The following is a 25,831-nucleotide window of genomic DNA, read 5'->3' as shown; positions in this document are numbered from 1 at the left end:
TGCACCAACGTGAGCCTGGTGCCATAGACACATATGGAAATGAAATATATTGGAATATATTAAGAAAATGCTGCTCAAATATAAAAACTAATGACCCCCCCCCCCAACGCTTTTGCATCCTCTGTTTAGTTACACTGTTCATTGGACCCCTGATGTTAATGTGGAAAAGGAAACTGTAACATATCAAATTACACACATTAAATCTCTGCTATGATCATAAGTATATGATACGGATGTCAATCACTGCGGCTGATGCAATACACATCTCAATGCATTGCCAATGATCCGATACATTAAAGATAGATACATATGAAGCAACTACTAATGTGATAACATATGATTCACCCCAATTGCGATGCAGTGCGATTCTATACTATTTGATTCAACATAATGCGATTCAACGCGATACGATGCGATACAAAAGAATATGATGCTATGCAATTCAATATGATACAGACAGTTTGATTTTATTCCTTTGGTTCTTCTTAAGCAGATACCAAATCATACATTAACTAAAAAAATGCCATTTTTACTTCACATATTTGTTTCGCTGGTACTGCAACTCAGTAAGCGTCTCATTTATGCTGTGTCTTAATCTGTGACTCGCCAGGACACGCCTCCAACTCGCGCGAGAGTTGGCCGAGACACTTGACGAGAATTGGGCACTTACAGCAGTGGAGACGACGGAGCGTGCTTGAGAAACAGTTTAGAGAGGAGGAATCAATCTAAATATAAAATTATTGGTCACATTTGTAAATAATAAAGGCATAGGGCCACTACTAATAATTATATGTAAATAAATCGGATTTTACCGATGCAAAGACTTTTATGCCGGTGCACCGATGCTACTCGGTGAATCTTACCATCCCTAGTATATGAGCATGACATCATTTCCATGAAAAAATGCATTAGCATTGAAGCATTTTTTTCCCGTTTGGTGACTGAAAGTGAAAGTGAAAATACCGTGCCCATGTGATCCTCCTCTGTCTATAAAAGGCAGTGCTGTGCAGACTTACAGCATCACTTCAGGAATCAGGCAGCATGTTTGACACAGAACTGTTTCTTGAGGCTGTCTCTGCCATAATGGGGACCACTGTGAGACCCCATTCTGAGTTTATAGAGAAAAACTCCGGCAAGGAGATCCATAGCGGCATCAGTCTCAGCCTGCTGGACTTCCACAGGTTCAATTTAATGCGGACCAGAACTGAAGAATTTTACAGTTCCTCTCACTTTTCATCTGTTGGTGGAGAGGCTGCAGATAACAGCGTTTTTTTCTGTGATCACAGAGGGAACCACTGCTCCATTCCCATAGAGAAGGAAACACATGTGGATGCGCTCCCTCCTTCTCTGCATACACACTTCAGTGTCTCACCTGGCAATTTTAATGTTGTGAGTTTCTGTAAGCGTGAGCCGGTCAACAGTATCCCTTCAGGAGAAGGCAAAAACATCAAAGATAACGAATACATTATCATTCCTAAGGAGATATATGTCAAGGTGGAAGAGTTTTTGGACCACCGTTTCTGCTATGACTTCACCCATTTGAAGGACACTGACAGATATGAACGAGGAGGAGAAGAGTACAAGCGCCCCTGTGGGTGGTACCGGTATGCACTGAAGGTTCTGGGAAAGTATGATGATGGCAATGGGTGGCTGGGGGCAGATGCCTGGCGATTCCCCCCCACCAACTCGGTGCCCAAAGAGTGGCCAGTGTCCTATCACGGCACAAACATGGAAGCAGCTGGCAAGATCATTTCTACCTTCCTCAAGCCAGGACCTCGCGACAGATATGGTCATGGAATCTACTCTACACCAGATATATCTACTGCTAGAGGGTTTTCCACGTCATTCTACTCAAAGAAGACCGGAAAAAAATACTGGGTTGTCCTGCAGAACAGGATAAATCCAGATCCAGAGATTAGAAAGAAATACCCAGTGGGCAGCACAGAGTATTGGGTTATACCAATTGAGAAAAGGGCAGGCAACGATGCTGTAAAAGAGGCTTCTGAGGCTGGTATTCGTCCATATGGTCTTCTTGTGAAAGAAGTGTAATAAAAGCAGTGAGATTGTTTGATCATGTAGTACTGATATGACTGTGCACTTCTTATCAGTAAGGCTTGTTTATTCCATTTTTTGTTTTCAAAGAGTAACAAGAACATCAGCCAGCCTTGTGTTGAATTTGTACTCAATTGTTTAAGCTTTGCTTATTGTAACAAAGTGTAAAGATTATGATATATCAATAGTTATTATAACATTGTGCTTGAGCATGCTTAGTTCTCTCTCTTTGTGATTGTCTCTTTAATTGTGTTATTATTTATGATTTTATTTGTGTTAAGAAGAAATAGTGATATGATCTAAGAAGAGTAAAAACCAAATGCATGTAACGTAATGTGATACAACATAATGTAAGAATGTTCTGCATGCATATGTGTGGATTAAGAGATGTATTAAGTAATCAATTCATTTAAGATGACCAATAAATGTGAAAGAAAGTAAATGGCTTGTTTCTTTTAATCCTTTTAGTGTTTGATTAAAACTTCTGTCGCATTTGCCTGTAAGTGAAGAGAACCGCTACGATCAGAAAGACATGAAAAATATCCTGCTTCAATAACAAACACAGCTGCAAGGTACTTCTCTCAAGATGAATGGCTATTGTTTCAGCCATAAACAATGTTTTTAAACCTTAAACCAGTTTACATTTACATTTATTCATTCGACAGACCCTTTTATTCAAAAAAACATAAGGAGTCAACAGTTATTTCCTTTAACCTTGAAAGGATGTGATAAGGCACCGATGATTCCTACTGGTAAGTTCATTTGTGAGAGCCCTTGGGGGAGTGCCTATGGGCTCTATTCCGAGAGAGGGGGCAGCTCCAGCATGCCTTCACAGCACACAGCACAGATTCAGAGCTGACACAGGCTAAGCCACACACTACACCTTCACATTCGGATCATAAGCACTGAGCCAAGACCATTTTCACAGCTTTTACACTTGCAGAGTCTGCCGAAGACACTGAGACAAAAGCTGGGAAGACTACAGTGTGAGACTCCCTTGTAACAAGAAATGAACCATCATCATCTTTCAGCTAAGAAAGGACCATCACTGAAAATGTGAAAAAAAAAATCTGTTTTATGGAAATACTCGACATAATCTACATGCTTTATACAGATATGTTAAGAGGTTAGATGAAGGTATGAGTGTTTCACAAAAGTATGGACTATATATTCATAACATAAATTTCAGAAAAAATATACTTTGATTACACACAGAGAAGCCAGACTGTGATTACAGACTTCCCTTAGTCTCTGTTACAAATTCCTTTCTTTTATTATTCAGTTAAAAACTAACCCAACTGGAACACAAAAAATGTGGGCATGACTGTTGAACAATTTGTGATTTACTTGTGTAAGTTAAATAATTTCCCAACAATTTTAGGCCATAAATACAAACTATATCTTATAAAAGTGTGCAATGTAGCTTATATTTATTGTTTTTAAATGATACGTTGGTATGTGCAAAGATTTAAGTTAATGGTAATCGTTAGAAATTAGTTTTCGAAAAATTTCCTGCCTGCGGAATGATGTTTTATTACTCCGAACCGCACGGTGGCGCTGCACATAAATCTTCAAAACAGTCCTTTGCGTGCTCTCGTTACTTGTTTTTGGTTTCATTGATTCAAAGTCAGAGGTTGGGCTTTCGCGTTTGAATCCCGTCTGGTGAAAATAGTACACGGAGATCGGAATTTATGCATTGGGCGAATTATTTTGCAGAAAAATGCATATCCTAACCTCTCGCCTTAGCGTTGTCATGGAGCGCGCGTGTGCCTGCGCTGTTGCTGCGGGTAAGGAGCTTTGCCGCAACTGTCAGTCCTCCGAGCCGCTGCGGTGCTTTCGTTTCACTGTTGTGGCTAACTAGCTCCATCTTCATTTTTAATCTTGAAGGGAAAACAAACGTTTTTTTACGCACATTTTTGGCCTAGCTGGTTATTGTTAGGCAGCTAGCTACGAGAATCGATAAATATCGAATCGATAAATGAGCATGCGAACATCAGCTGGACACCAATCGTTACCTGTACAATCAGCAACGTTACCGAGCTCACGCTAGTTTTAGTTAATATGACGTTAGATGGACTACGGTCTAGTTTATAATTTTGACACAACCGGAGATTTAACTAGTTATTTATTATCGGCAACTAGTTGCTTTTTCGAGGGAATGGCCTGATGAGTGTCTTGCTAAATTGGGTAGTCTAGCTAGTTAATTTGCAGCGTATCATAAGGTGCTATTTTTATAACCGAACCACACCTGTTGAAACAGCTCTTTAAATGGTATAGGTAGGTCGCGGTGCGGGTTTTGTTTAAAGATGAAATTTTGTCATGAAACAGACATTTAATTCTAGTGATTAAAGCCCTCTAATTACAGACCGTGAGAACGCGCAGCAGTAAAATCACTTGCATTTCAGGAGGACACGGGCTGGCCGTGTAGCCAGCCTTCTCACCAGAGTGTACGATGATCTTAAATTCTGATGGCACAAATAAAGATATTTTGGGGAAAATGAGTCTTGGAGTAGTACATTAGGGTTTGACCCTCCGTCTAATGGCTTAATGATTCAGCCGGTTTATAGCTGAAGTATATGGTGTTCTCTGGCGTATGACTTTAGGTGCAAAGACAAAGCCCGGGTATGAGAGATGCTTAAGAAGATCTTGCCATATTCTCGTATGATGCAATAACACTATCCTCTCATAATAATAAAGGGTAACTGCTAAGGGTGACATGCATGTGTATTATAATAAGCAGTGCTAAGAATGGGCGTGACTTTATATCATCTTTCAGTACCCTTTGTGTATTTCTTTTTTTATTCATTTATTTTTAGGGGATCCTGTCCCACAGTGAGAGTTGCGCTGCTGGGATGGATTCGGAGTTGCTGATTGGCTGGAAGGATGAGCGGGCAGAGCTGAGGGCCGAGTTGTCACGGTTGCAGGATGAGCTGGCGGAGAGCTGTGCGGAGAGGGAGGAGCTTCGGTCCCGGGCCCAGGCTCTGACTGACAGGGTGAGCGTAGAGGAACCGTCCATCCTCTGAGGCTCTCTCACTCTCTGCCTGCCTGTGGTGTACCAGCGTGCTACTGCGGCACTGAGTTTAATAGCATGGGCATTTCCAAATTTGGGAACGGATCTCAGCTCGATGAAACACAAGTTCTCGGCTCGCGGGAGTCTCACGGTCCCCCCCCCCTCTGTGTTCTCAGCTGGCTCAGTCTCTGGACCCGTCCCTGTCGCTGCGTCTGGATGCGGGTGAGCAACGGGACTGGCGGAGGAAGCTGAGAGAGGGCCGGGAGCGTGAGGCCAGGCAGGCGCAGCTCATCCACAAACTGCAGAGCAAGGTGCGAGACCCCCGCGGCGGCGTGCAGGCCGTCGCCTGTCCGCCGCGGCTGTTATACAGGGCTTAAAGGGCTGAGTAAACGTACACAGCTGTCATAAGGCTGTGCATTTTACATATTCTCTTATTCATGTACTCTGTCGGTCTTTTATGTTTGAATGTTAGATGACCAAACCTTTTTTTCGCCCGTTTTTTCTCTGTGTATAATCACCCTGCGTAGAGATCTGCAGTTTGTCACTCATTCAACAGGATGAAACATATCTTTTTTTTTGGCTTGCTTTTATGAATGTTGAAAAGCAAAGGTAAGATAAAAAAAACATTTTGTTGATTGACGAGTATTGAAATAGTGATTCAAGTTATGGATTAGTGATGTCATGTTTGATTTATTGAATGTTCATTTGTATCCATGTATGTCATTTTTATGCCAATATTTGCCTGTTCTCAGGTGCTGGAGTACAGGGAACGATGCCAGGGCCTGGAGCAGCAGCTGATAAGCGAGGAGAGAGAACTGCAAAAAAGAGAGGTGCGGAGTGGAAATGTCACGGCTTTTTACCCTACTGAAGAAGCACTGTATTCCACCTGACATAATTGTTACCTTTCTCTTGAATGAATGTGCAGAAGAGGATCAGGGAGCAGCACAGCACCTCCCTCGAGAGTGCCCTCATCAGGTTGGAAGAGGAACAGCAGAGGTGAGGGATAGCTAAGTGCCCTGAAAGTCACAAAGACAGGTGTCTGGAGTATACTCTCAGAAACGAGGACAAGCAGTTGTTTGAACAACAGAGCCGACTGCGACACATCTATTTAAACGAATACCCAGCAAGGAGGTGTATGCATTTTATCTGAAGCCCGGAACCTTCTCTGTGTCTCGTTTTGTCAAGCAGAAGCGTTGGAATGACAGAACTGAACGCTCTCCTGCGCAGCCAACTGAAGCAATCAGGGGAGGCAAATGAAGCCCTGAGGGAGGACCTGGGGAAGCTGACAGCTGATTGGGCCAGAGCAGTAGAGGAGGCGGGGCAGAGGGAAAATGAGTGGCAGAAGGAGAAGGAGGTAGAGGAAATTACATTATTACATTATTGGCGTTTAGCAGACGCTCTTATCCAGAGCTACTTACATAGGTCACAGTTTTTTACGTTACCCATTTATACTGTTGGATATTTACTGGGGCAATTCTGGGATAAGTACCTTGGCCAAGAGTACAACAGCAGTGCCCCAGCAGGGAATCAAACTGGCAACCTTTCAGTCGCAAGCCCTGCGCCTCACCACTATGCTGCACTGCCACCAAAAAATAACACAAATGATTGTGATTCTACCACCAGTGTGTCCTGTTGAGCCCTCAGTGAGGGTGATTTACACCGCAAATGGAAAATGAAGCAAAATGGAGCAAAAGAGCGGATAGTTATTTTCAAATACCGTACTCATGCAGTCATCCATAATAACCAAGAGCTCAGAACCAGAAAGAAAGAGGATATTCTGTTCCATTTGTCCTGCATTGATGTTTCTCTTCCCGTTCATAGCACTGTGTAAGCAAAAACACTGGCCGTCTCATTGGTTTATCCTTCGGTATCATTTACCACAAATGGAATGAGCAGCAGTCATGTTATAGATAAGAAAACGTGGGCATGGGGGCACCCCTGTTTCTTCACACCCCTCACCAACTCTCAATTGGTCTGCATCCTCCAGCTCCTGACCAGTCACATCGGACGAGAGCACACGCGTCTGATGTCACTCTGGGGGGGAGTGGTCACACTCAGACGCCAGCACCACACCATGAGGACAGCCACTGACAGGTGAGGGGGCGTGGTCTGCCAGTCAGGGAGCTGTCTGTGCTACATTCATCCATTCATTAACTCCATCCATTCATTGATTTTCAGTAACTGTGGCTGTTCGTGTTGTATCCCCAGAAAAGAACAGTTTCATTGTGAAACAGCCTTGAATATAGGATGATATTACTTCTAAAAGGAGTGAAATTTCACAAAGGAAATGAGGTCTGATTGCAGGGAACAGATAAACCAACTTCAGAAATGAAGAGAGGGAAAGAGGTAATGACAACAGGCTGCCAGTGATGTTCTGATCTGGTAAAACTCCTGTTGTTTGCAAACCAAAAAGTCCAACTTTGTTTTACAATATGTTAATCCCCCCCAAACGTAAATATTAAGCATATGATGATGTAAATGAAGTAATTAGTCTCAAATACCATGATGTGTCACTGCAGTCAGTCCAGGTCTATTCAGAAGATGAGTCAGCAAGTGAGGCTTGACTTGATTTAGGTCTCAGTCAATGCCGGAGTGAGTCAAAATCAGACTTTATTTTTTAAATTTGTAAATTTAAAACACCAATTGTAAATCAAACTTTAAATTTTAAACACCAGTCTTAACTCAAGGCCGATGTGGAGCTGATTGTGGAAACTGACTGGAGTCCATGGGCACATGTAGTAATGGGATTGGCTGAACTCATCCCTGTGTCAAGCCAAAGCGTCCTGACCTTTAGTGACCCGCCTCTCTTCCTCGCAGGGACTTATGGGAGCTCAGGGCGGAGTTCTCTCGCCTCTCCTCCACGCTGCTCTCCAGCTGCAGCTCTTTGGGCTCGGCCCACACCTCCGGTCTCGGGATGAGCCACGCCCCCGACCTTGCGGCCTCCTCCTCCGTCTCGTCCCACCCCCACTCCCCGACGCCGGGGCCCCTCTCTCTGCGGGACCTGGAGCGCGACCTGAGGGAGAAGGAGCGAGAGTTCGTGGAGCTCAAGGTCCAGCACAACGCCGAGAACCAGGAACTCCTCAACAGGTCAGCCTGAGAGCAGCAGAACAGACCTGCCTGCTGTTCAATGCGGTGCTTTCACTGCTGTTTCATTTCAGATGAGATTTTTTTAATATTAACCTGAGTTTTATTGTCATGTGTAGCTGCTCAGTAACTTTTGGTCTGGTATTCAGGGGGTAGATGTGCTGCCTGGTAGGAGCAAGCAGGTTCCAGTGTGTGTTTTAGTGCACTGTAGCAAAGGCCTCGAACCCGGGTCTACGCGGTACCAAACATGCGACTTTGACTGCGACGCCAAAGAGCCAGGCTCTTTGGTATGGCAGTCAGAGCCCATACTCAACCGTGGTGACGGCACTCCGTCACATGCACAGATGCCTGTGACTCTCCATATGGTTCTACCTTCTGCTACTTTGCATTTTCTGACACTAATTTGGTCTTCCTGACGAAAACATTACTTATTTCACTCTGTTGATCCTATGAAATACAGTTTTCTGAAATTTGTCCGTAGTTTTTTCTTTGATGACAGGACATGCTGCATTGGTGTTCTTGTAGAGTTTGAACAGATCGGAGGGGAAGTTTCTTCACTTTTAATGCTGAATGAGAGTCACCCCAGCTTTCTCTCCTCCTCTTTTTCCTTCTCTCTCCAGGATCTCTGAGCTGTCCATCTCCCTGCAGGCCCAGGAGAGGGAGAGGAAGAGGCAGGAAGAGGAGAGAGAGAGGGAGCGAGAGAGGGAGGTGGAGAGGGAGAGGGAGAGGGAGAAAGACTGGGAGAGGCACAGGGAGACGGAGAGAGACCTGCAGTCGGTCCGGCAGGCTCTCCTCAATCTGGTGAGAGAGTAACCTGAGGCAGCAATGTGGGGTCAAGGGGTCAAGGGGCTGAGGGATAGATGCTGCTGTTGTAGGCCTCTGACAGGTACAGCTCTTTACTTGGGCTGATCCAATAAAATATTCCATGGTTTCCAAAGTGAATTTTGTACATTAGCATGCTTCAATAAATGAAGTTTGGAATTTATTTATGGTCATTGGATTATCGTTTTATAGCTTTCTAAGCCATAGCACGTTTCATCGTTTGTGGAACTCTTTGCAAAATCAGGTTGATCCTAATGTAACAATGAGTTGCCGATCTGTGAAAACGAGGGGCAAGATTTTGTAGCGATGGAAAATTTTGAACCCCGTGTCGTTGCGGAGGGTGAAAATTTCCCCCCACAGAAACGTTGCATTTGCTGAAAAAGGCAGCCGGGCACCTTGCTGTGCAGTGTGGGCTGGTGGGTGAAGAGGTGCGTGTTTGTCGTTCAGTCCAGTGCCCTCATTGAGTCGCAGTGTGTTGTCCAGGCCAGGGTGCTAAGCTCTCATCGGCTGGATGGACGGACCAGCTCTCCTCTGTCAGTGGCTGACCTGTCGAGCGACGGGCTTGCTTCTGTGCTTACCATCATTGCCCAGGCTGAGACTGCCCTCCAGTGTCGACACGAGGAACTGCAGGTGACTAAAAAAAAACGCCCTTTATTATACCAAGAGACCACCTTAAGTCCTAACAAAAAAAATTTGGCGCTGAAGACAAGGGACGTTAACTCTAAACATGTACAATATCTGATTATGGCAAGGAAGATTAAATATAATATTCGTTGTTCCAGGAAGCACTGGTCAGAATGGAGAGGATGGAAGAGGAGAGAGAGTCTCTGGAGCAGCAAATCAGGGTGCTGGAAAAGGATGGGGTGGAGCTTCAGGAGTGGGCACTACAAGGAAGGCAGGAACTGAGACACGCCCAAGAAATGCTGCAGAGGTTACAACACAGCCATTACTTTTCTGTGTCTAAGAGCAAATTGCTTTTCCCAAAATGGCCAGCTTGTCTTTCTTTTTCATGAATATGTTTAAGTAGAAAATAACACAGCTGTTCTCAACTTCTTCAGAAAGACACTCCCAAGAATAAATGCAAAACTTAACAAGTAACCACAATTAAACAATTTAACAAACTCTCTTATAGAAAGCCTCTCACGGTTGCCAGGTTTGTAAGGGTTATTAGGACGTGGAGGAGTGAAACAGGCACGAAACAGGGTAGCACATGATAGCTCTGTGACTTTTGTGGTTCATGAAGCCTCACTCTCTTCATCAGTGTTTTCCGTCCTGATAGTGCCTGACCTTTAGATTTCTGTAGCAGTGTCATCTTCCTCATGTGCGATACCCACGGTGCACCGCGACTGAAGAAAGGCGTGTTTTCCTCTCTCCTCCGCGGCAGCGAGAAGGAGATGGTGGTCTCCCTGACGACCCAGCTGGACGAGGCCGAGCGGCTCGGCGAGGAGCTGAGGAAGGAGAGCGAGCGCCTGAGACGCCAGCGGGAGTGGGAGGCGGAGGAGAGGAGGGAGCTGGAGAGGGAGAGGCAGAGACGGTAGGGCGCCCCCACGCTGTGCGGGGGAGGTACTGCAGATACGCACTCATTCAGACCGAGCCATGTGAGCGGCCCTCTGGCGCGCTCACACTCACACTCAGCCCCACCGCTGTTTCTCAGGCTGCAGGCCGAGCTCGAGGAGAGCGTCCACCTCAGCGAGAGGGAGGCGCGGAGCCGCCAGGAGCTGCACAGCCTCCAGGGGGCGCTGGAGAGGGAGCAGCTCGAGCGGGAGCGGGCGGAGGAGGAGGCTGCTGACGCCAAGGATGCTCTGCTCAAGGTGAGCCGGGTCCGCCTGACACGGCCTGAGCCTGCAGCCTGAGGTTCGCCTTAATAAAAACGCTTTGCAAGGCCCCTGTTAGTTCATTCGTTCTTTTATTTATGCATTCATCTCTTTGGGTGCGATGTTTCAGTTTTTTTTTGCTCCACATATGTATAGTTAATTTAGATGTTTGCTGGCTGAACTGAAGCTGCTTTGTTAGATGTGAAACCTTTTCCTGGAGCAGATGATCCACCTGGAGATGAAAGATTTTTGATTTTTATTATTTTTTTTTTTATAGAGGGTGGTTTTCCATTCAGTGAACACAAAATGGAGTTCTGTTTCCAAAAAATGCATGTATATGCATGTATATGTACGTCTTAGTAGGTTACTGAAGACTTTATTTGTTATTGATGACATTTTGTATGTAATAAACAGTATAGATAATGTATCCAAAAACGTACTCATTACAATCCCGGGCACCTTGCAGTGGATTTTTGGTCAGGAAGACAGCGCTCACGTGACCTTGCCAGGATAGTGCTGTGAAGTGTCCGCTGCTACTCTTTCTTTTCCCCCGTTTGCTCTGTTGCTCTCTGGCTGCACACGCTTCATTGCCCTCTCTCCCTCTTGCTGTCTCTTGCATCACTGACTTATCAGAATCAAAAAAAGCGGACTGATCAAGTGGTCAAGGAAAATGAAAAAAAACACTGCTTCTGGCTTTGGGTTCATTCTTCTTTGTATTCATCCGACTCACTCACTCTGTTTTCGTTCTTCCCTGCTTTGCTCCTCTCTCCAGCATGTCCTCGCTCTCCTTTAGTTCTGTTGGCTTTGACTCACGGTCCCTCTTCCCTGGGGCTCCTCCCTTTCTCCGCCTCCTCCCTGATGCCCCGCCCCCTCTCTGATGCCCCTCCCCCCGTGTTTAGGCCCGGGAGTCGATGCTCGCTCTGTCCTCCAGTCAGACCCAGCTGAGGCGGGAGCTGGCGGAGAGGCAGGACTCCCTGGAGAAGATGGCCGCCCTGAACGAGGCGCTGGCGGCCGACAAGAGGGAGCTCAACGCCCGCACCCTGCAGGTCAGGCAGGACACCCGCTTGTATTACCCAAATTTTACAGTTTGGCACGTTGCACAGTGGGCATATTAAACTGTTTGAGCCCTTTTGCAGTGCACTTTTTATTCCAGCACGCGTTAAAATGCTGTTGCTCTGGACAGCAGCTGACGGGGGTCATTGCTAAATGTGTTGAATGAACAGCAGGCTAATTCGGTCCCCATGCCTCTTAGCTGGAGACAGAGCTGGCTGGTGCCCTGTCCCGCCTGCAGGCGATGGGGTCAGAGGTCACCACTCTTCACAGGGAGCTGAAGATGGCGTCCCAGGAAGTAACGGAATTAAGGTGTGACATGAAATCTCCTACTCTTTTATCAGTGTTGGCAGCACAATAAAGTTGTCTGTAGTATCATTTTTGTATTAATAATATTGTAATCATAATAGTAATGTTCAGGTTTGCAGACACAGCTGTAGCGCTCAGGTTTACACAGACACAGCTGTAATGTTCAGGTTTACACAGACACAGCTGTAAGTGGTCGCGGGACTGTCCGCAGGGCCCAGAGGAGCGCCGAACTGGACTCGCTGCAGAGGATGGGCGACAGGGAGAAGGATCTGGAGAGAGAGCTGGAAACCCTGAAAAAAGAGAGTGAGAGGAAGATCAGCCAGCTGCTGATGGAGAGAGAGAAGGATGCGCAGAGATTCGAGGAGGTAGGGTAAACGAACGGTCCGTGCGACAGTAACGCTATCCAGCTGTTAACTGTGCTGTTCAGTGTAAAGCGCAGAGTGCCGATGGCCCTGTCTCTGCGCTGTAACCGCGCGGGTGTGTGTCTGCGCGTCTGCCTCGCAGCTGTCGGGCCTGCACGGCGCGGTCTGTGGGGAGCTGCGCGGGGCTCAGGCCGAGCTCTGCCGGGCGGTGGAGCAGCAGAAGCGGGCGGAGAGAGAGAGGGACGACCTGCTGAGGGAGGGGGAGCGGCTGGAGGGGGGAGTGCGGGCGCTGGAGAGAGAGAGGGAGGAGCTGCAGACAGACCGCGACCAGCTCAGGTGAAGCCTATTTCCCGCCTCGGATTTGGGAAAAAGAATTTAGTGGAAACATTACATTACATTACACTGTTATCATTTAGCAGACACTCTTATCCAGAGCAACTTACATAGAGCCATACCAGAGCATCAGCACCTTTGAGGCACTAGCCTTGAAGTACTTCAAGGTTAGACGCTGATAAGTACTGTATTACATTACACTACGTTACATTATTGTCACTTGGGAGACTCTCTTATCCAGAGCGACTTACATGGGTTACAGTTTTTACAAGTTATCCATTTATATTGCGGGATATTTTCTGAGGCAATTCTGGGTTAAGTGCCTTGCCCAAGGGTACAGCAGCAGCAGTGCCCCAGCAAGGGATTGAACCCGCAAACTTTTGGTGATGAACCCTGCTGATTACCACTATGCTACACTGCCGCTGAGAAATAATGCTCACATACACACACACACTCTCACCAGTTTTTGAAAAGAGAAGGTGAAGTTTGCTGCATTATGATGCCTTCGGGTGCTTTGAGGTCATGGACTTTGCCTTCCCCCGCCCCCCGCAGGTCCCTGACCGCGTCTCTGCAGCAGCAGCTGTCCCAGCTGCAGGAGCAGGGCTCGGGGCTGGAGGTGCACAGGAGCCAGCTGGAGGTTCAGGTGCACACGCTGCAGCAGACCAAGGATGTGCTGCAAGGTGAGCCGAAGACACCCCGCTGTCACGCTGTTACGTTCTAAACATGGAGGCTTTTGGATGTGGTGAAACAGTAATAGAGCCCGTATGGGTCACGCTACGTTACATTATTGTCATTTAGCAGACGCTCTTATCCAGAGTGACTTATATGTATATATGCGTTCCATGAATCCATGAATTTTAGGTTAAGTGCCTTGTCCAAGGGTACACAGCAGTGTCCCTGCAGGGAATCGAACAAGCAATCTATTGGTTATGAGCCCTGCTGATTACCACTACACCACACATATGCCACAGTAATAGTCAAAAGTTTGGACACACCTGATAAAGATAATGAGAATTATGCATTCAAAGACATGCCCCCCTGGGGGCTCTGACACTTTGTGTGTGGTTCTGTCTGCTTACAGGTGAGATACACTGCCTGAGGGAGGAGCTGGAGAGACAGACAGCCCAGAGAGAGCTGGAGAGAGAGGAGGAGCGGCAGGAGTGGGAGAGGAGGCGCCGGGAGGTCGAGGGCAGCCAGGCGGAGGCGGAGAGGCTGCAGGCGGAGCTGAGCCAGGCGGCGGAGGAGCGCCGGGCGTGGCAAGAGGAGAGGGACGGCTGGCAGAGGGAGAGGGAGGCCCTGAGCTCGGAGCTGGGGCAGAGAGACGGGGAGGTGGAGGCTCTGAGGAGCAAGGCGGAGGGCTTGCTGAGGGAGAAGGAGGAGGTGTCCGAGCTGCTGGGACGGAAGGTCACGGAGGTGGAGGCGCTCCAAAGCCAGCTCGGGGTGGAGCAGAGGAGGCAGGAGCAGAAGCTGAGGGAGGCCCGGGGAGAAGCTGAGAGATGGAGGGAGAGAGCAGGGAAGGAGGAGAAGGAGAGGGAGGTGCTGAGCCTGAGGCTGGCGGAGAGAGAGAGGAGGGAGAGTGAAGGAGCGAGAGCGATGGAGAGGGAGAGGGAGAGGGCCGCGGAGCTGCTGAAAAGCAAGGAGGCGGAACTGAGGTGGAGGGAAGAGGAAGTGGAGAAGCTGGAGGCCAGAGTGCAGGTCCTGGAACGAGAGAGGGAGAGGCTGGAAGCGGAGGCGGAGGCGAACGAGGGATTGCTGGGCAGAGTGGCCGGGCTAGAGGAGCTGAACTCACAGCTGAGGGAGAGGGAGAGAGAGAAGAGGGAGGAAGAGGAGGCGAGGAGGAAGAAGAGAGAGGCGGAGGAAAGGGAACGAGAGGAGGCCCTGAGAGGAGAGCTGGGTCAGAAGAAGGCAGAGATTAAACAGCTGAGAGCCAGCGTGAGGGAGATGGAGAAGGAGAGGGAGACAGCGAGGAGGAGGACGGGGGAGATCCAAGCGAGCTTGGACAGTCAGACAAGGCTCCTGAGAGAGAGCGAGGAGGAGGTGCAGAGACTGAGGGAAACGGCAAGGAGGGAGGAAGAGGAGGCCAGCGCCAGGCTTCAGCAGGGAGAGGAAGAGCTGCAGAGCCTGAGAGAGAGACTGATGGAGCTGGAGATATCGGAGCAGGAGCTCACTGGCCAGCTCAGCGAGACGGAGTCCATCTTGGAGAGAGAGCGGGCTTTACGGAGAGAGAGGGAGGAGGAGCTGCAGGCTGCACTGCGGGAGGTGGGAGCGGCCAGTGGGGAGCGGGACAGGGAGAGGGAGCGGGCGCGGGAAGCAGAGGCGAAGCACCAAAACCTGGAGGAGACCGTGGAGAAGTGGAGGCAGCTGGCGGAGGAGAGGGGGAAGGAGGTGGAGGACTTTAAGGCCAGAGCGGAGGAGGGGGCAGGGGAGAGGGCGGGGCTGAAGGACTCCCTGCGCAAGGGGGAGGAGAAGCGGGAGGCGCTGGCGTCCCGGCTGAGGGAGGAGCAGGCGGAGGGGGAGAGGCTGAGGGCCAGGCTGGAGGAGCTGCAGCGAGGACAGCGCACTCTGCTGGAGGAGAAGAGCGGGAGGGTGCGGGAGCTGGAGGAGGAGCTGAGGAGCAGGGAGCGGGAGCTGGGGGCCCTGAGGGACGAGGCAGAGCAGGAGAGGAGGGAGAAGGAGAAGGCCAGCTCCTCCCTGAGGTGGAGGGAGGATGAGCTGAGGCAGGCCAGGGAGAGGAGGGAGGCGCTGGCGGACCAGCTGGCCGCCCTGAGGGAGGAGGCGGTGGAGCTCACCAGGGGGCGGGACCGAGCCAAGGCGGAGGTCAGGGAGAGGGAGGTGGAGAACCAGAAGATGCGGGAGGGGCTGAAGGCGGGAGTGCAGGAGATGGCCATCCTGAAGGAGCTGCTGGAGGAGAGCCACCGTGAGGGGGAGAGGCTCAGGAGCCTCCTGCAGGAGAAGAAGGAGGAGCTGATGAGGGGGAGGGACGAGAGACTGCAGGCGGCGCGGGCGGAGGTGGAGGAGATGTGCAGCAGGGCTAGAGCGCTGGAACGAGACAAGCAGGAGCTGGAAGCGGAGCTGCGACTCAGGGAGGCGGAGCTGCAGAGGGGCAGGCAGGCCTGGGAGGAGGGGCTCAGGGAGAGGGACAGGGCGGAGAAGAGACGGGCGGAGGCCGAGGAAGGCCTGAGGGCCGTGCTGGGGGAGAGGGAGGCCGAGCTGACGCGGGTGAGAGCGAGGGCGGACGTGCTGGAGGAGCAGAGGACGGAGCTCAGCTCCGCCGCGGCCGAGAGAGACCAGGAGGTGGCAGCACTGAGCAGGAGTGTGAGGGAGGTGGAGCGTGAGCTGGAGAGAGTCAGGAAAGAGAGGGCCGAGGAGCTGGAGAAGTGGGGGGAGAGGATGGAGGAGCTTCGAAAGCAGGGGGAGGAGAGGGTGCAGAATGAGAGGGAGAAGGGCAGAGACGAAGGGGCACAGCTGAAGAGAGAGAGCGAGAGGCTGAAGCGGGCCGTGGAGGAGAGGGAGAGGCAGGTGGAGCTGGTCACAGAAGTGCTGAAGGAGAGGGAGAAAGAGGTGGAGGAGATGAGGGAGAGGGTAGAGGAGGGTGAAAGAAGAATGGAGAGATTGAAAGAGGCGAAGGAGGAGAGTGAGAGACAAGTGGACCTTGCCACAGAAACGCTGAGAGAGAGGGAGAAAGAGGTGGAGGAGATGATGGAGAGGGTGGAGGAGGGTGAAAGAAGAATGGAGAGATTGAAAGAGTCAGAGGAGGAGAGTGAGAGGCAAGTGGGCCTGGTCACAGAAATGCTGAGAAAGAGGGAGAAGGAGATGGAGGAGATGAGGGAGAGGGTGGAGGAGGGTACAAGAAGAATGGAGAGACTGAAAGAGGCAGAGGAGGAGAGGGAAAGAGAGGCCGAGAGAACAAAGGAAAGAGCTGAGAGGGAGAGGTTGCAGAGAGAGCTGGAGGAGAGGACGAAGGATACCGCAGAGCTGACAGACAGGCTGAAACAGCTGGAGGACGAACTGGAGAAAAAGAAGAGAAGAGAGGTAGAGGAGGGGGGTGGAGATGGACCCAGTCTCAGAGCAGCAGAGAGGAGGCGAGAGGAGGAAGAGAAGAGGAGAAAAGACCAGGCTGAGAAGACTGCGGCGTTGGAGGTGCTGCAGAAAGCTCTGAGAAGGGTGGAAGGCGAGAAGGGGAGGTTGGTGGAGGAGCTGAGAGAGAGGGGGGAGGAGGTTAAGAAGTGGAGGAGAACAGCAGAGACCTTGGAAGGGGAGGTGAAGAGGTACAGGCCTGAGACTGGAAGGGAGAAGGAGGGGGGTGACGTCCCAGAGGAGGAGGTGGAGGAGGAGGGAAGTTTGGGAAGGCTGAGGGCGCGGGTCTCCACCCTCCTCCTGGAGAAGGAGGAGAGGGAGAGCCTGCTGAGAGAGAGGGAGGCGGAGGTGTACGCGCTGAAGAGGAGAGCGGACGATCTCGGCAGGGACAGGGAGCGGGTCAGAGCGGCCCTGGAGAAGACCGAGGCGGCGCTGATCCAGTATCAGGAGAGAGCCAGGAATCTGGAGCAGAACAGGAGGCCGGCACCAGGCACGGCTGCAGCCCCCACGCCACCTCAGGTCAGGATCTCAAAAAAAAAAAGATTTAAAAACGAAACTAAAAAGCTCAGACCCTCTGCAAATCACAGTTTGCGTGAGCTTAGTATTTTCACCCACAATAATCTGACAGTGCTGAAATCAGCCGTATGTTTGATATTAGTGAATTACAGCCAGCTCTCAATATGAACTTGACCCAAGCCTTGGCGTGTTCTGCGTGGGTAGGTGCAGAGCGGAGAGGGTCCAGAAGGGGGCGCCGTGGTGCAGGAGCGCCTGTTGGCCATGCAGAGGGCAGTTGCACAGCTGGAGTTTGAGCAGAAGCAGCTGCAGGCGAGAAACGCACAGCTCGAGCAGCGCGTCGCTAGGCTGAGGTCTGAGAGAGGGCAGCTGAGGGAGACAGTGAAACAGGTACTGTCCAGAGTCTCTGCACTCTCAGCCCAGTGGAACTGGTATAAATGGACTCTGATTGTTGCACTGTTGTTATCTGACCGTTCATGATTTGTGTTCTTTTTATGTGTCTGTATATGCATGGTTGCTTGTGTGCATCTGACACACTTGTGTGTCTTAATGTATGTTTGTGTGCATGTGGGTGTGTATGTATGTGTGTGCTTGCTTGTGTATCTATATGTTTGCGTGTGCGTGTTTGTGTGTGTGTGTGTGTATGTGCGTGTTTGTGTTTGTGTGTGTGTGTGTGTGTGTGTGTGTGTTTGTGTGTGTGTGTGTGTGTGTGTGTGTGTGTGTGTTTGTGTGTATGTGCGTGTTTGTGTGTGTGTGTGTGTGTGTTTGTGTGTGTGTGTGTGTGTGTGTGTGTGTGTGTGTGTGTGTGTGTGTGTGTGTGTTTGTGTGTGTGTGTGTGTGTGTGTGTGTGTGTTTGTGTGTGTGTGTGTGTGTGTGTGTGTGTGTGTGTGTGTGTGTTTGTGTGTGTGTGTGTGTGTGTGTGTGCATGCTCGTTCGTGCTTGCTTGCGGCTGTGTGTGTTTGCCTCTGTCCCCAGTTGGAGCAGGAGAGAATGAAGTTGCGTCATCAGCTGTCACAGTCAGACTCAGCCACCAGGGAAGGCTCCAGAATTCAGGTCAGACAGTGCACGACTGTGAAATATATAATAATAAATGAATGATATCATAAAATGGATACAGAAATACCACACAAGCTGCTCTCCTGGGCAGCATAAATAGGTGGAAGTGTCCACTCCCGTCTGTCCTGCAGGGAGAGTCTGGGCTCTTAGATGAAGATGAGGAAAAGCTGAAGCTTCTGCGGGCACGGGTGATCGAGTTGGAAGAACAGGTGAGAACAATGGGGAAAAGAAAAGTTCAGTTACACAGTATTACACAGTATTTAAAATAAAGTTTAAACCAGTGCAATTCATTCAGCTTACAAGCAATCTTTGTTTTGCGCTTTTGTTTTCTCTGCCTTGCCCTCCTAGGTGCACCATCTCAGGTTAACGTTGGCAGCGGATCACAAGGAAAGGGCAAAGTTCATCGAGGAGTCCTCAAGGAACAACCAATGGCTGCTCTCCCTGCGGCAGGACCTGAGCGATTCTTTGGCAGTGGTCTCACAGAAGCCCCTCCCTTCTGTGCTGGAGGCTGAGACGCAGCGATTGGACAGGAGTCTGAGGGAGGAGGAGCTTCGGTTATCTCTCAGCAAGTCTTAAACTGCCGTGAGGGTGCACTGTATTTGTTGTTCATATTTCAGCATTTGCACTCATTGTTGGTTTTATTGAAGATAAACACAATCCATCCATGACAATCCATTTAAAATATTATTAACTGCCATTTAAGTTGCCTAAGATATGAGAACAGGGATATTGAGAGTTTGTAAGTGTTACTGAAGTTATGTTGAAGTACTCTGGGTTAGCAGGGTAAATGTTATTGATAGGAAGCTTGAGCATAGCCATATTCATTTGTGTTTTGTTTCGTTATGGTGTTTTTTTTGTACAATGCCAATTTAAGTGGATTTATTTATTATAAATTAACAATTGTATTTTTGCCTGTTAATATTTTAATGTGTTTTTGGTTTACATTTAATACAATTTATTTAATTTTTCATACACATAATAAATGTAGGTATAATTCCCATCTCAGGACTGTCTCCCAGAAGCCTATGTGCTATAGTTCATTAAAACTCACTAAAAGCTTTGAGCACATCAGACTTGATTTGCTCAAAGAACCATGTGTTCAAGGAATTTGTCATAAGTTGGAAAGAGAAATTTTAAAAAAGGAAATTTGACTGATATATTTTTTCCAGCTTTGTGGATGATCATACTGCAGTTCTATAACTAGGTGTTCATCTGCTAATAACTAAATTTTTGGAGTGTCATAGCACAGTACACACAAAGTTGATTGGTTTTAACAAATTTTGTTTTCTGCGTGAAACGCTATTAGTGTGAAGAGAGGCGCATGAGGTTTGGACTCCCTGCTACTCCACACAGTCTACACACCACCTGCTATCTACAGGTCAGCAAGGGAATAAACTCAAAGGTTGTGTTGGTACATTGGCTGCGGAGAGTGAGCACACTCTGGTTCATAACTCTAAGGCACTGTCCAAAATGTGAGTGGCAAATTATCAGCAGTTCACTCTGAGTGCTGAAAGTGCACTTCAGACACTCCAACTAGAGAGTCAGAGTGCAGAGAGTTCTGTTGCCAAAACAGAAAGCGGATTGAGGACTAGATACGGTTTGAAGGACGTGGTAGTGAAACATGTACTCGCTTGTAATTGAGACCCTGGTGTTTTGCCATTTTCCTGAGGAATCACACGATTGGCCATTTGCTGAAGTCCAGTCTCAGTTTAATGTAGCCTCAGTCAGTTTCTCAGTCTCCATCTTCCAGTGGTCCCTCTGAAATTACAGAAATAATTACAGGCTCCTTAGTGCTTCAGGTATCTGATTTTGGATATATGTGTCAGAATGAAAGTGTAATTTTCAAATGTCCCGTGAGGAGGCTGTGGGGATACAACAGATAGTTGTGTGAGGTTTTTCCATGGTACCCCTCAATTTTAGGCAGTTATATACTGGACAAACAACATGCAGCTTTGCCATTGGAATTTTTCCTCTACATAATTCCAAACAAATGGACAGGTAAGTTAAACTGTCATGTTGCCCAAGTTGTGTGTCTTAAATAAATAATGAAGACTCCTCGGTGAAGGAGCCACACAAGCATCTGCGTATCATGAGCAGAGCTGTTACTTTCTCCCTTAACATCTGGCCTAAATGAAGCTGTGTCTGTTTGTTACATCCACTCCCCACTTTGTTGTGTTGCTTCACATTTATAGGAGAGAGGGGAAAGAGGAGTACAGTACCCCTCACATTTCCTTGTGGTTGGGAAATGCTCTGTGCACACACCAGTGTATTGTTTTTGCAAAACCGTATTTGCTGTTCTACAGCGTGTCTTGGCGAGAGCGTGTTCTTGGTCGGCTTCCAGCCATGCGTACACAGACGCTGTAGCTCGGTTCAAGTTGGCTGAACCTTAAACTGGACAGATTTGTTTTTCTGTGCAATCTGGAAATGTGTTTCAGTCCAAGCAGGAACAGCAAGGGCGGTGGGTGTCAGATGAGGACCTGCGGGGTGTTTGTGCATACGGTGACCAGGGAGTGTAACTGAGATGGTGTTTTGATGTGTAGGTTTTGGGTTGAATCGTCATGGAACCAATACGGTTCAACGCTATATTAAGTGGCCCTAATACCTGTGAATTTACAGTGTGCCTCCTGAGGTACACTTTAATTACTGTATACATACATATTTACATCATTGTGAAAATGGGTTGTTACTTGTGTAATTATACTTGTGTAACAAACACAATGTGCATGTGCACAGTAAGTACATAGTACTGTACGGAAACTCCAACTTACTATATGTAAGTACATTAGTAGTACCTATGTGGGGGGTTAGTGTAAACACACAGCGAATGGGGTCACTTCATGTGCATACAGATAGACATAACGAATATCAGTACCATATACTACTACTTAATATCAAGAAAACAGCAGTACTACTTGCAAAAGATATTTATAAGTACCAGCTAAAAGGGTCACTCCAAGGGTGCAGGACTAATCCAGGGATTTGGCACCTTAAAAAATGTCCTATTTGCTAATGAATTTGAACCATTGTTCCACAAAGCAGAACTGTAACAGTGTTGCACGCTCTTTCCCATTTGGCTGGTAAGGAGGTTAATTCACTTGTAATAACAAAATGTGGGTGCTGTGTTGGACTTTGCAACCAAGTCATGAGCTGTGGGTATGTGTGTGATATGCAAGTTTTTATTTGCTAAGCAGCGTAAGAAGAATAATAAGAAAAATATCTACAGTTACAGAGGAGACATTTTACCTTAGTCCTTGGCTGAATTATGCTATCACCTGGGGATTGAGCCCTTTAAAAGGGGTTGTCCATGTAGTTCTTCTGGCCCCAAAAATAACTAAATGCAAAAAACGGGGCTCATTTACCAATGGGAGTAATGCTATCATAACAATGTTACTGCAGGGCCTTGTGAAATACTTGCAATAACCATTAAAATGCAATGAAATGCATATTCACGGCATAGACAGTAAGGACATCTCTCAGCAGGGTCCGGGTTTGGCAAAATAGTCGTCCCATCACCTCCTCCATTGTGTCAAATGTTAAACAATGTAGGCTATATTTCACATACAAGTGTGTGTATGGGGTGGTTACTAAAAAAAACACTTGACAATTTTCAGTACAACAAATTGATCGTACATTAACATTTAAAAATGCTCGGCCTTTTTGATACTGGCATATATTCTGAGTAGTTTACATTTGTAGCTAAGCTAATAGTAAACGGGACGTCAGCTACAGTACTTCGTAACCGATGTGGCTGGATGTTCATCGCTAGGGGGCGCTCCGCTCGCTCTCTCCGACGAGAAAGAAAAAAACCCCGGAGAGGAGTCGGAGGATTTTCCCCCTTTTTATAGTTACAGTCCCGGAAGGACGAGGCGTTTCCAGCCCGTCCTGTCTGCCGCTCGGCCACGGTCACTGCCAAATTTCTCCGCCCAAGAGAGACGGGGAGGGGAGGGAGAAGAGAAGGCTCCGCAACCCCCTCCTTTTCAACCTTTTTCCTAAACATAACCGGATGATTTAATATCCAGCTAGCTATGTTTGCAAAGCGGCTGCGTCGGACGTGATACTTATTCGTTATTTCGTGTCGGTTTTTCGGTTGCTAGCTAAGCAGGCTAGCTTGTTGGCTACGTGCGATAATCACTTTTTAACGAATATTTTCTTCTCCATCGGCGCCGCGATTGGAAATCCGCTGGATTGTGGCTAGCTGTGTTTTTTTTCTTCGTGTTGTTTGATCATCGAAATAATTAACCGGCAGTCCAGCCGAGCAGAAAAAAGAACGGGGCCGTGATAATCTTAATAGTCAGCTAACGTTTGGCTAGCTAAAAACACAGCTACGCTAGCTCGATCTATCACACTGGAACCATAAAACCGGATCCCCTGGAAGAGCAAAACTCCTCAGCGGTTGTTTCGTCTCCGGGTCTGGGACACACGGGAGCTCAACATCGGAGGGGGGAGAGCGAAAATGCTGCCCAGCGCCTGCGTCTCGACGCGAAGTTACCAAGTCCCTCCGCAACGAAACGGCCTGGTCTGACAAAAAGGGAGAGGAATTTCGTGATCGCACTTGTAAGAACGAACACATAAGATTTCGCATAACGTTATGCGAAGAGTTTTTTTTTTGTAAATAATTAGTGTAACGTAATTACTGTTATTATTTTTGAACTCGAAGGCCTTTTCTTGGAACGGAGTCAAATCCAGGCTTTCAGGGACGTATTGCAAAGGTTGAGTCCCAACATTGACTGTCTGAATTCAGGTAGTTATAGCTGGCTATACTAGCGATCTGATTCCGTTATTTCGATTAAGGGCGCTTTATTTTGTTTTAGGAGAATTGCTCGGTTTATCTAGCCAGCTAAAATACAGAAGAAATATAGAACAAGCGAGTAACAATCGTGACCAACATGGGTTTGATCGCAACCTATCCAGACATTCATTAGCTAGAACATAAAATAAATCGATGTGTCCGAGCAGTGTAACTGCAGCATTTTTTGTTTTTGGGCTTAGCAAATATTAAGGATTTCTTGTTTACCTCAGATTAAAATATAGCCAACAATCTAGCTAACCCAGAAGAAAATAGTACATGGTTACTGCTGTTTTGAAAACGGGATTGGAAGACCATTAACCAGGAGATAGCGAGCTCAAGACATGCGTCCCTTTCCTATATTCATTTTTTTATTTGCATCCTTCTGGGTATCGCCGTCTGAGCGAATGACCTGGGATTGAAAAAAGGACTGAAAGAGGCGGAAAAAAACGAAAACTTTTCGGAGGAGCAGCTTTTGCTCCGGCGGAACCGGAGTACATCGACGATGATGACGGTGGTGGGCCGAATGTCGGTGCTGGCGTTGGGGCTGTGTGCCGTGCTTCTGCTCAGCCCGGTTGCTGGTAAGTAAAAGTAACGTTTAGCCAAGCCAAAACAGCCATTACAGCCGGCACTACAGTTGGAACTAGCTGAATGTCATGATTATACTCATAATTTCGCATATAATAATAGTGATCTATAGTGTTTTTTGTCTGGACGGGAATCCAGTATGACACCTCTTCATATTAAGAATCTGGGGACTGTGTTGGTTTGTCGGCGTGATCTGCGTTTAGCGGTCTGGATAACTAGCTATGCTAGTATTAGTAAGGGAAATAAAATCGGATTGAGGCGAGATGGCTAATTTTAGGTAGCTAGATAACTAGACAAGATAACGCACAGCTAGTACAAAGAAAGTGCGTGCAGACGTTCACCGACCCTGATTAAACTGATGCATTAATTGCACAGCGTGAAATTAACGTGCGGATAAAATCTGTTGCGCCAACACGGTGAATTATTGGAGCAGTCTAACGCTGCTTGGCGTGTTGTTAAGCGATTCTGTACCTAATCGCCGCTCCTGCACAATGACGGTGTACCATTAATGTTTACGCCGGAGTGTTCACATTAACAAACCGTGGATAATGACAGTGGCATGAGAATATTAGGTAAACCAAGTCTGAATATCGTTCATGCAAGTGTACACTGGATGTCTTGGCTGTGTGAGGTCTGTCTCCTGGGAATTGACTGTGTCCCCTTTGCACTTTATGGTGTTTAACGGAGAATGAATACTGTACTTGACAGTGGCGAAAGGCGAGCTTCATCAACGTGAGGATGAGTGATTATGGTGCTGGTTTTATGTCTGAATACATCATCTCATGCTGAAATCATTACCTCTTGGTGCAATATTGCACCATCTTACCTACCCAGCGATTTCTGGCCAGTGCACTTAGTAGAAGCTGCCCTGGAATAGTACTGGAAACGGTCATTTTTCCAACTGGAGACGTGTGTGTGTGTGTGTGTGTGTTCTGGGTTCTGTCAGTGTGTGCCCCTTTCCTTTGGTTGTATACAGGGGATTCAGCTTGACTTCAGACATACATTGTGTGCTGCTCTTAGTGTGTTGAACAAGCGGAAATATTACTGTTTTACCCTGGGAATCAGTGGTTCTGAAGCAGGGAGGTTCCAGTTGTTCTTTTTTTTCAGCCAGGGTGCACACTGGCTTTTCAGAGCACGATCAGTAACAGGATGTGAGGGTTAGATGTCCTTGGGATGAAGTATCTGACAGGATCTGGTCCAGTTTGATCAGGCTGGTGTCACATTACTGGACTGCTGAGCAAAGTGGATACCAAACCACCGAAGCCCATGTGTGTGGATGGATTACGCCGTTTGGGTAAAATCTTTGGCTTTGTGAGACATTTGTGCTTTTAGTGAAGCCTGTGTATGAGTCATGCAGAAGCCTTGCATCCCTATGAGGAAATCTGGAAATGTTTAATTTTTCTGGAAAATACAAAGAAGGCATTGTCTTTTTCCCTCAGTGTCCATGTATTGGACTTTAGTTTACTTGAAACAACTCCACAAACTACCTTATTCTGGTTTCAAAGCTACGTTAGTCAACAAACATAGCAGATACAGCAACAGATAGAAAGGCAGGCCGCTCGCCCTTTCAACGCATTCTGAAATATCCCTCCCCACTTGCTAACAGCAGTGACTGTGTCAGGCCAGGGGAAGCCTGCCGGTGTGTGTTTCTGCTCTGTGTGTGTGTTGGTGACCTGCTGGCTGTACTGGGTGATCCTACAGTAGGTTTCTCAAGGGGTTTAGCCAGCAGGGAAGTCCTTGGAGCAGTTGGTAACAAGGAGAGCCTGGAACATTTATGGAATCCCAAGGTTTGGATAAGTTGTTTACAGACCATATAGCATTTCTTGAGTTCCTCCGCTCTTGAAGTGTTTTGTAGCATCTACAAATGAGGCGAAAGCTGCATTACCCATGTGATGGGAGAGGACTGGAAAGTAAAGCTCATGTGGGTGGTGCGTTCAGGGCAGGGTTGTCATAGCCCAGTGTTTGCCCTGTGTAT

General features: G+C 47.9%; 2 protein-coding genes across 2 annotated transcripts in view; both read left to right on the top strand.

Annotated features, from left to right (window-relative positions):
* The first annotated feature begins 3,117 nt into the window (after window positions 1-3,117).
* On the top strand, window positions 3,118-19,287 carry si:dkey-230p4.1 (trichohyalin). The gene is made up of 24 exons (XM_036539994.1): window positions 3,118-3,189; window positions 4,869-5,045; window positions 5,239-5,373; window positions 5,815-5,892; window positions 5,988-6,058; window positions 6,251-6,416; window positions 7,050-7,156; window positions 7,880-8,149; window positions 8,767-8,947; window positions 9,452-9,598; window positions 9,751-9,899; window positions 10,353-10,502; window positions 10,623-10,779; window positions 11,682-11,828; window positions 12,035-12,144; window positions 12,353-12,511; window positions 12,576-12,839; window positions 13,389-13,516; window positions 13,918-16,670; window positions 16,740-17,432; window positions 17,634-17,816; window positions 18,402-18,479; window positions 18,614-18,691; window positions 18,831-19,287. The coding sequence occupies exons 1-24, from the start codon at window positions 3,184-3,186 to the stop codon at window positions 19,056-19,058; spliced, it is 6,615 nt and encodes a 2,204-aa protein (XP_036395887.1). The 5' UTR covers window positions 3,118-3,183; the 3' UTR covers window positions 19,059-19,287.
* Window positions 19,288-22,333: 3,046 nt separating this feature from the next.
* The window catches only part of LOC118785491 (bone morphogenetic protein receptor type-2-like), a 64,773-nt gene continuing 61,275 nt past the window's right edge, over window positions 22,334-25,831 (top strand). Inside the window, 2 exon segments of the mRNA XM_036540180.1 lie at window positions 22,334-23,741; window positions 23,744-23,849. Of these exon segments, the coding sequence (XP_036396073.1) occupies window positions 23,613-23,741; window positions 23,744-23,849 (235 nt within the window). The 5' untranslated portion in view covers window positions 22,334-23,612.

Source organism: Megalops cyprinoides, chromosome 11 (assembly GCF_013368585.1).
Source record: "Megalops cyprinoides isolate fMegCyp1 chromosome 11, fMegCyp1.pri, whole genome shotgun sequence".
NCBI classification, from domain to species: Eukaryota; Metazoa; Chordata; class Actinopteri; order Elopiformes; family Megalopidae; genus Megalops; species Megalops cyprinoides.
The sequence above is the reverse complement of the archived record's forward strand: the minus strand, read 5'-3'. Positions and strand labels throughout refer to the sequence as shown.

Bases quoted from the DNA above. Each gene is read 5' to 3' on its own strand.
- si:dkey-230p4.1 (XM_036539994.1), top strand. The intron at 8,150-8,766 runs GTCAGCCTGAGA...TTCTCTCTCCAG, and splicing joins AACCAGGAACTCCTCAACAG to GATCTCTGAGCTGTCCATCT. The intron at 12,512-12,575 runs GTAAACGAACGG...TTCAGTGTAAAG, and splicing joins CAGAGATTCGAGGAGGTAGG to CGCAGAGTGCCGATGGCCCT.